The sequence below is a fragment of the Babylonia areolata genome, chromosome 22 (assembly GCF_041734735.1).
Source record: "Babylonia areolata isolate BAREFJ2019XMU chromosome 22, ASM4173473v1, whole genome shotgun sequence".
NCBI classification, from domain to species: Eukaryota; Metazoa; Mollusca; class Gastropoda; order Neogastropoda; family Buccinidae; genus Babylonia; species Babylonia areolata.
The window spans coordinates 25,229,675-25,239,674 of record NC_134897.1 but is presented as its reverse complement, the minus strand read 5'-3'; the positions used below and the strand labels follow the sequence as shown (position 1 = coordinate 25,239,674).

Genomic DNA, 10,000 nt, shown 5'->3' with positions numbered 1-10,000 from the left:
ATGATGTCATCAGTGACGTCACTATGACGTTAAGTACCGCGTTCTGGAATCTGGCATCTGGAACGATACGTTGCAGGAACCTTTGCAGGTTATCGTCGCAACGGGTGATGGGAGTGCATGGCTTGATTTGTTTATGAATTTATTTATTTTTGTATTAAGCTCAAATTATCTTCATCTATATTTACTTAACCATGAATAAGTTCACTTACTGTAATTTAATTTAACTATGTTGAATAAAACTTTATATTCTGCTCCAACTTACACAGTTGATCTCAAGTTGTTCTCCAAGATGTCCTGGTTCAGCACTGTCTTCCTAGAAGGGTGGGCTGGGGGTGGGGGTGAGGGGGGTCTACTGCTCCAACGGACACCCCAAGTTGAGCTCAAAGATGTCCTTTGCAGTGCTGCATCTCTCTAACCGGGTGTGGGTGGGTGGGGCGAGGGGGGATTGATTTACTCACGGGAGGTAGCCAAGGGCGCTCTGTCCAATGCTGCAGAAAATGTGGCGACGGAGCGAGCCAGTACAACCTCCTCCTCCAGTTTGTTCCAGTCCGCTACTGTCCTGACAAAGAATTAGCATTTATACTGCTCTGAACTTGCCTGGGGGACTTTGAAGCCACGGCTGTTGTTGTGCACGTGCTTGGCGATGATGTTGGTTGCCACGTGGTCTGTGACAGTCTTCCTGTTGGTTTTGTCTGCAGGGTCAGGAATTCCTCAGGTGATAGAGCTTGAACCTGGTCTTCTATCACTTTAAAGAGTGTGACAAGCCTTTGTTGCTTCCTTCGCTCTTGTAGTGTGGGCAAACCTAGCTCCTGGAGCATCCGGGTGACACATCCTGGGTCTTGTGACTTGTAATCCCTCTTTATGAAGCGTGCTTCCCGTCTCTGCACTCGCTCAAGTCTGTTGCCAAGTACGGGTCCCAAACAGTGGCTCCGTAGTCCAGGACAGATCGAACGAGCGAAATGTAGGCTGTATGGCGACACTCTTGAGGACAGCTGCCCAAGTTTCGCCGAAGGAATCCGAGCGTAGAGCTTGCCTTCTTGCAGATGGTTGTAATATGTGTGGACCATTTTAAGTCTGCTCAAATCTGTATTCCCAGGTAGAGATTTTGATCCACATGTTGTGAGGATTTCCCCATCACGTTTGTAGTAGAAGGACAAGCGGTGTTTGGTTGGGAGAACATAACAATTTTTGGCAATAAGCCTCATTCCCCATTTTCCAGCCCATTCTTCTGACATGGCAAGGTCTTCTTGGAGTGAGATGTGGTCCTGGAACTGGTGTATTTCTCGGTACAGTAGGCAATCGTCGGCAAACAGTCGTACCCTGGAATTTGTGCTCACAACCTCGAGCAAGTCAATTATATGACATAGGAAAAGCAGGGGCCCGAGAGCTGTGCCTTGGGGTACTCCAGATTCAACTACTGTCTCCTCCGAGGCTTCTCCTTCCAGGACCACTCTCATTGTTCTCTTTGTGAGGAAGCTTGAGTTCCACATATGGACTGGGCCTGTGGTTCCATAATGCTGCAGTTTGTGGAGGAGCTTGTCTTGGGGCACAGTGTCAAAGGCCTTGCTGAAGTCCAAGATCACAACATCTGTTTGGGTTCCTTCATCATTTGACTTGAGGGGGTCGTGCATTGTTGTGAGAAGCTGGGTTTCGCAAGAAAATCCCTTCCTGAAGCCATGATTTCTGTCAGTGAGGATTTCATGTTTATCCAGATGTTGTCGGACATAGTGGCTGATGACATGCGTTCTAAGGACGTCATGGGGTTGTATTAAGTTGGGCGAGTTGTTGGACGTCTGATCAAGTGTTCAACAGTAGTGAGTTCACCGAAAACTAAACTAAATCCGTTTTTGTTTTTTTTACTTGATCTTTCAGTATACGCACAAAGCACAAAGGAAAGCGTCGATGCTTCCAGGATCAAGGAATTGTTTGAATGAAGGAATGTTGGCATGAAATATCACTTCGGTATATATGTGGAAATAATTCCACACTTAAAAGTGTTGCTTTTACCAGTTCACTACTTGCCTGAAGTACAATCCAAAACCATCCTTCAAAAACAAGAAAAAAAAACCGCATTCCGTCACAAAAGAGTTAAAAGATGCCTGTTGTACGTGGGTGTTGGAAGGGGAAGCAAGAAAGAAAAAGAAGGTGTGGGTGTGTGCGTGCAGTCCGTCGCGTGGTGAAAAGATCGTGTGCCATAAAAAGTTGCATCCCTCCATTGATGAGTTAAACATTCTTGAAACTGAGTTGTTGGAAAAGTATAGTAGAGAATTCTTGTCATAATACAAGAAAGAATATTGCATATTTTTGTTATTTTCTGTCCACGTTTGCATAAACAATTCCTGTTATATTTTGTTTTTGAAGGCAATCAATTTCCTGTCTGAATTCTCCTGCGAATGCTGAACTGAACATTTATTGTGTTAATGAACGCTGCTCGTAAATAAACAAAACGGCCATACACGTAAAAATGTTACACGTCTGTCTGAGTGTGTATGTGTGTGTGTGCCTGAAATCTGACTGAATGACATAGGAAACGACTGATGAGCGCCCAATGGCAGCCGTCAGTCGGCTCTACCCAGGTAGGTAGCCTGTTGTGTAAATGACCCCGTGTTTATAAAGCGCTTAGAGCTTGGTTTAGGACCGAGGACAGGCGCTATGTAAGTATCCATATCAAATCAAAATATTCAGCCTGTGAAGGCGTTAACCAGTGAGCACTCACCCTGGTTGTTGGTGCACGTGACACCAGCCACGCTCTGGCAGTAAGACACGTTCCCCAACTCCAGCCGGCAGTCCCGGAGGCGGGACTCTGTTCCGTTGCAGTTGACTCGGGTCGCCCAGATCGGGTCAAATGTGCTGGAGTAGGGAGTCATAGGGTGGCTGAAGGCCTGACCGTGTGGGTATCCCAGCTCAGAGCAGAAGACCCTGGCGTCAGTGTCGTCCCAGCCGTCACTGCAGATGTGGCCCGTGATGTTGAGGTAGGTGATCTCCACCTCCCCGGAGGAGGCTCGCGACCTGCCCAGTCCGTAGCTGTAGTCTGCAGCATGCAGGCACGGAAAGCATTCAGACGTTTATACGAAGCAGTGGAATGACAGTCAGCAAAAACAAACGATAATGAAATATGATTAGGAAAAACAAAAACAAAAGTGGGTAATGAACTTCTTTGTCACTGCGCAGCATGCAGATACGGCAAACATTCAGATGTTTAGATTAAATACACAGAGCAACGGAATGACAGTGAACAAAACAAACGATACTGAAATATGAATAGAAAAACAAAAGTTGGGTACTGATCTTCTTTGTCATTGCGGCGTTCTTAGTGTTAGATAAACGACAGTCACACACTGTTCGGCAAGCCATTGCTTCAGTCTTTTTGACAAGAAAACAAAAAACGGGTGGACTGAACTGCGGAGACGTGCTCTCCGCGGGGAGAGCAGCCCGAATTTCACCCTGAGAAATATTTTGTGACCAAAGCAACATCAACAAAAAAATAAAAGTTCTTATCTTTCTCTTGATTATAGACTATACTTCTGTGTATCAATTTCTATCTGCAGGAGGCACTCATCACACGGGCACAATAGCTGAGTGGTTGAAGCGTTGGACGTTCAATCTGAGGGTCCCGGATTCGAATTTCGGTAACGAGCGCCTGGTGGGTAAAGGGGTGGGTTATGGAGACAAGATCATACCCAGCATGCACACCTCCGGAAACGGAGTACGGCTGCTTACATGGTGGGGTAAATAAAAAGGTCGTACACGTAAAATGTTACATGTCTTTATGAGTATGTATGGGATAAATAAAAAGGTCATACACGTAAAATGTTACATGTCTTTATGAATATGTATGTGCGTCATTGAAACCTGAGTGAATGACAAAGGAAGCGAATGATGAGCGCCCAATGGCAGCTGTTAGTCGGTAAGCAGCCTGTTGTGCAAATGATACAGTGTTTGTACACCGCTTAAAGATTGGTCTCAGTGAATTTCGTCTTCCCCCTCCTTATTTTCGTTTTCTATTTGTAGTTCCCCCCCCCCCCCTCTCTCTCTCTCTCTCTCTCTCAATCGTATGTTCACTTTCTGAAGAATGATTCTGTTTACAGTATTCGTAAACTCTGTGTTTATATATTTAATGCCCTGGAGATACGACAGGAATTTTATGACGACAACGAAGAAAGTTAGAATTAATTTACTATGCACAAGAAGCACTTTTGTTCTACAGGTTTAAGTTAGTATGTATTTTACATTTTGTTGTCGCTGCATGATCACCATATTGTGTACTTTTGACCTCTTTCTAGGGTCCGGAGGCCTGGAGATTAAAGTTTTGATCTCTCTCTCTCTCTCTCTCTCTCTCTCTCACTCTCTCTCTCTCTGTGATGTGGGTTTTTTTCTCCTGTTTGTGAGTGTATATCTTCCCATTCCTATTCCATTATCATTCTTAATATTTCTTTATTGCAACCAGTTGTGTCCATACACATTACAAGAGTACGCTCTATAAGCTTCTGCTGTTCAGTTTTTCAACACTGGTATGGCCATGTGTGTTCGGTCGGGCTTTAAGCATAAGACAACGCCCCCCTTTGCAACGCCGGACAAACTTCCCACCGGGACAGATTATCAGGATCCCCCCAACCCGGTCCTCCCTCCTCCCTCACCAGCCCCCTTCCCCTTGAAAAAAACCCCCGCAAACTTCAACTTCAACCATGGCCCAGGCTCTGAAGAACTTGACCATAACAGCGTCAGCCAAGAGATGGTTCAACAACTGAATTAATAAGAAAGCAGGGTCTTCTCTGTTGTGTGGCCTCTTGGCGACCAGACATCGATGGTTCCCTGTGGAACTGCCGACGCTGGGACTGCGACACACGAACCCGGGTGTAGCCGTGTATGGAGGGGTTGGGACTAGGAATGAGCGGCTGTGTGGGTAACGCCACTGAAACAGTGCAGATGATTGGGCAGTACGCACGCACGCACGCACGCACACGCGCGCGCGCGCGCGCACACACACACACACACACACACACACACACACACGCACACACCACACCAAACAAAACAAAACAAAACAAAAAACAAAAATAACAGAACTCTAACAAAGCGCCCCTTGTCACTGACCTGTCGAGCGATTGCCGTTGTAACAGGTCACTGCCACGTTGTGAGATGTGCAGCCAGACACCCCGGGTACATCGTGACTGCAGGTAGACAGGTTGGTGTCGGAAGCGTTGCAGGCCACGTTGTCCATGATGGCCCTCCAGCTGAAGCCCCCGCAGCAGATTTGGATCCCGTGGTCATAGCCCAGGTTCTGACACGTCAGGTCTATTCGGGGAGAGGGGGGGGGATATTTTTTTAATTTTAATTTTTGCACTTTAAAATGTAAATTACTTCTTCTTTTTCTTCTTCTTCTCCTCCTCCTCCTTCTTCGTTCTTGGGCTGCAACTCCCACGTTCACTCGCATGTACACGAGTGGGCTTTTACGTGCATGACCGTTTTTACCCCGCCATGTAGGCAGTCATACCTCGTTTTCGAGGGTAGGTCGGGTTTTTGTTGTTGTTGTTGTTTGTTTGTTTGTTTGTATTGTGATGTGTGTGAAATGAAGAGAGTCCATATACATGAAATGTAAAATTCCTAATACATTTCTTGTACAGAAAAATAGAACCATTATTACCATCATTTCAATGGCGTTTTCAGATGTATTTATGTTACATTTGTTACATAGACCGAGGAGGTTGGCTATCAAATGCCTGTGTGCAGATTTTTATACGATACTTTTGCGATGGGAAGAGCCTACTTTAACATCGATGTTTTCATACGTGGATTCGATTTCGTTTTATACAATTTCCCTCTCTCTCACTGTGTGTGTGTGTGTGTGTGTGTGTGTGTGTGTGTGTTTCGTTTTTTTGGTTTTTTTGTCTTTTGTTTTTTGGTTTTGCTTTTGGGGTAGGGTGGGGTTATTTACATGATATACCCCAAGAGAGAGTAGAGTCAAAATCTCCACTCGAAAGTAATCAAGCATGATTTCAAAGAATCTCCTTTTGATAATAAACTATCAAACTTTTTATTTTATTTTATTTTTGCACAGATTTTGGTTTTCATCTACCATGGCTGACAACCAAAACAAATTTGTGTGGGAAAGAATGTCAGTACAAAAGATTGTTGCCAACTGTTTAATTTTCTTGTCTGTATCTTCTGTTTTATTCTTTACCTTGCAAAGAAGGTTCTTTTCGTTTTGAAAAAAACATCGCATATATGGGACCATTATGCAAGGTACTGTTCCAGTGTGTGTGTGTGTGTGTGTGTGTGTGTGTGTGTGTTTGTATGTGTCTGTGTGCGTGTGTGTGAGACTCTGTGTGTGTGTGTGTGTGTGTTTGTGTGTATTTGTGTGTGTGTGTTTGTGTGTGTGTGTGTGTGTGTGTGTGTGTGTGTGTGCTTGTACGTGTGTGTGTGTGTGTTTGTATGTGTGTATTTGTGTGTGTGTGTGTTTGTTTGTCTGTGTCTGTGTGCGTGTGTGTGACTCTGTGTGTGTGTGTGAGAGAGAGAGAGAGAGAGAGAGAGAGAGAGTGTGTCTGATGTGTGTGTGTGTCCATTCCCTGAAAAAAACACACACTTATTTCAGTCCTACTCACGTGTATTGAGGTCAGTCCAGTGGTTGTCACAAACTTGGCCCCACCTCTTGTTAATGTTGACCTCCACCAGCCCTCTAGACACCGCTGCATTGCCATGGCGGTCCACTAGGCGTACTGAAAGCACACGCCCAGACACTTGATCATCATCACTAGCATTATTATCATTATCATCAGCATTTTCAGAAGCAGCAGCAGTATCCTAATGATAACAATAATAATCACAATTAAACTCATTATAATCATATATAGACATAAAAAGAATAATAGCAACAACAATAATAATAATAATAATGATAATAATAATAATAATAATAATAATAATAATGATAATGATAATAATGAATGCATTGATAAAGCACTGAATCTTTTGCAGAGACAAATCAAGTCGCTTTGACACAAGACACTCACATGCGTGCTTAACACTCAATCAAAATTATAAAAGACCCCCCACTCCCCACCCACCCCACTCCCCAGAAAAAAACAACAACTTATAAATACACGTAACCTTTACAGAATGCTGTAGAAACATTGGACAGAAAGAGGGCAGTGAAAACAGAGCGAACAAGACAGATCGTTCTGTGGACAAAACCAAAACAATGGACTGACCGTCGTCGTTGCAAATAACGGTCGCAATTTGGGCGCTCCAGAGTTCTATGGACTGGTCCCAGTCACTGAGGCATTCCAGCAACCGACTCTCCTTCCCAGAACACTGCACTAAGCTCATCGCCACCTGGAAGAAAGGGAGTTTCAGTTTCAGTGTCAGTTTCAGCTTCTTCTTCTCCTCCTCCTCCTTCTTCTTCCCCGTCTTCTTTACCCTCCTCCTCCTCCTCCTCCTCCTTCTTCTTCTTCTTCTTCTTCTTCTTCTTCTTCTTCTTCTTCTTCTTCTTCTTCTCCTCCTCTACTCCTTTGTTGTCGTCTTCTTATTCATTTCGTTGTCTTTTTGCTGTTGTTGTCTTCTCCTTCTTCTTTTTCGTTGTCTTCTTCTTCTTCTGAGCTCATAGGCTACAACTACCACGTTCACTTGTATACATGCAATGAGTGGACTCTTGGGTGTATGACCGTGTTTACACCCCACCATGTAGGCAGCCATAGGTTTGTTTTCGGGGGTGTGCATGCTCGGTATATTCATGTTTCCATAACCCCCCGAACGTTGACATCGATTGTATACAGGATATTTAGCGTGCGTATTTTGATCTTATGCATGCACGTGCACACGAAGTGGACTCGGGAGAATTTGGAAAGTCTGCGCAATATGTTTACCTGGAAAATCGGAAAAAAACCCACACTGATCACCCGACCGAACTTCTGCCCAGCACACACACACACACACACACGCGCGCGTACATACGCACCCTTCCTGAAACACGCGGGCGGTTTTTCCTGTCAGCGTAACCAGTCTTGAAGCCCAGCTGTCTGCAGGCCACGGTGGCGTCAGTGTCCGTCCACCGTCCCCACATGTAATCCACCACCCGACCCCAATGCGATCCGATCAGCATCTCCACCTGGCCCCAGTTCCGACCTCCACCCACCAGTCTCAGCGATCCGTCTCCTGAAAACCAGATGCTGAGATGAATATGCATGTCTGGGAAAAGAAAGAAAGAAAGAAAGAAAGAAAGGGAAGAAGAAGAAGGCGGAGGAGGAGGAGGAGGAGTGGAAGGAGAAGAAGAAGAAGAAGAAGCACAATATAATATATAATCTATCATCATGAAAGATGAGAAAAACACTAGAAAGCAAAACAAACGTTTTTGATTTTCCATTCATGATTGTGTTGTACATATTCATACATTGAAATACCTATCCTTGCGTGATATCCGCTTGTTATCATCATCACGAATACACACAGCGATCATTAAAAAGAAAAAAAAGTATATATCTATAGTCAATGCAATGGTGACATGTCAACAATCAAGCACTGTCATTATTTGGTCAGTTGCAGTTCTCCTCGTCTCCCAAAAAAGTAGCAGACATTTGTGTCCCTAGGAACTGGATGCACAGTTTGCTTCTTGTGAGATTCCGTGCAGAAATGAAGCACCTAGGACACCATCCATTGATCAAATACTCCGTGTCACTATCAGGTGCGCTACAGTTGTATACATATCCACAATGGTATTTAAATTATTTTCCCTTTCGATTCTCGCGGAATTCTATTGGAGAAATCTAACTGGAGAAAAAAGAGTATAGTTTTGCTGCTGTGTTGTGTCAAAACAAACACCAGCACATGGAGCCATAACTTCATTTTGGTAAGTAATTCTGCACTGGTATCATCAACTGGCAAGGTTCACACACAAGCCCGAGTTCCCCCGTGAAGAGGGGATTATAGTGATCCAGTTTTGTGTTGTGAGTAATTGTGGAGTCTGGCCAGCACAAGCGATACCAACAACACTAAAAATAAATCTGGCGCCACTGGACAAGGAATGCATACCATCCCATCCCATTCCAGGCTGTTAGCTCATCCACTCTCTTTGTCTCTGGCTCTTTCATTCCAAGCAATGACCCCCCCCCCTCTCCCTGATCTTCTACATCCTTATGAGAAAAAATGTGAAAAATGTCAACCATGACGGTCTGAGAGACATGGACAAACTGACAGACAGTCAGCAGAGCATAGAAACAGACAGACAGTAGTTAAACAAAGACAGTTACAGACAGACAATCAGACGGACAACAGGGCATAGAAACAGACAGACAGTAGTTAAACAAAGACAGTTACAGACAGACAATCAGACGGACAACAGGGCATAGAAACAGTTTCAGTTTCAGTAGCTCAAGGAGGCGTCACTGCGTTCGGACAAATCCATATACGCTACACCACATCTGCCAAGCAGATGCCTGACCAGCAGCGTAACCCAACGCGCTTAGTCAAGTCTTGAAAAATAAGAATAAAAAAATAAAAAAATAAAAAATAAAAAAAAATAAATAAGGGGTGAATAAATAATAGATAAATACATAAAAATAACTACTACCACTACTAATAATATGTATAAGAGAAACAGACAGACAGTAGTTAGACAAAGACAGTTACAGATAGACAAACAACCAGACAGACAGACAACAGCGACATGCACAGAAACAGACCAACAAAGACTGACAACAACAGATATGTGTACAGATCGAAAGACAGGCATAGAAACAGAGAGACACAGACGGACAGACAACAACAAGCATAGAAAGATGGACACGAAAACAACAGGGACTGGCATAAACAGACAGATAGAAACAGACAGACCACTAGACAATAAAGAAGGCATAAAAACAGACACAGAGACTGGCATAAACAGACAGATACAGACAGACAGACCACCAGACTGACTGACAGACAGACGCACCGGACGAGTTTGAACAGAGAACGCCAGCGTCCCTCCGTTCACCCGTACAGTTGAGGGGATCGTCCATGTCCCCGA

The 10,000-nt window shown here is 44.3% G+C and overlaps 1 protein-coding gene across 1 annotated transcript in view; it reads right to left on the bottom strand.

Annotated features, from left to right (window-relative positions):
- The window catches only part of LOC143297078 (scavenger receptor cysteine-rich domain-containing protein DMBT1-like), a 38,276-nt gene that overhangs the window by 16,929 nt on the left and 11,347 nt on the right, over window positions 1–10,000 (bottom strand). Inside the window, exons 9-14 of the mRNA XM_076609250.1 lie at window positions 9,926–10,000; window positions 7,955–8,151; window positions 7,209–7,332; window positions 6,603–6,716; window positions 5,095–5,295; window positions 2,717–3,031 (exon numbers count right to left, since the gene is read on the bottom strand). The exon at window positions 9,926–10,000 is cut by the window's right edge and continues 66 nt beyond it. Coding sequence (XP_076465365.1) covers window positions 2,717–3,031; window positions 5,095–5,295; window positions 6,603–6,716; window positions 7,209–7,332; window positions 7,955–8,151; window positions 9,926–10,000 — 1,026 coding nt within the window. The remainder of the gene's footprint in view (window positions 1–2,716; window positions 3,032–5,094; window positions 5,296–6,602; window positions 6,717–7,208; window positions 7,333–7,954; window positions 8,152–9,925) is intronic.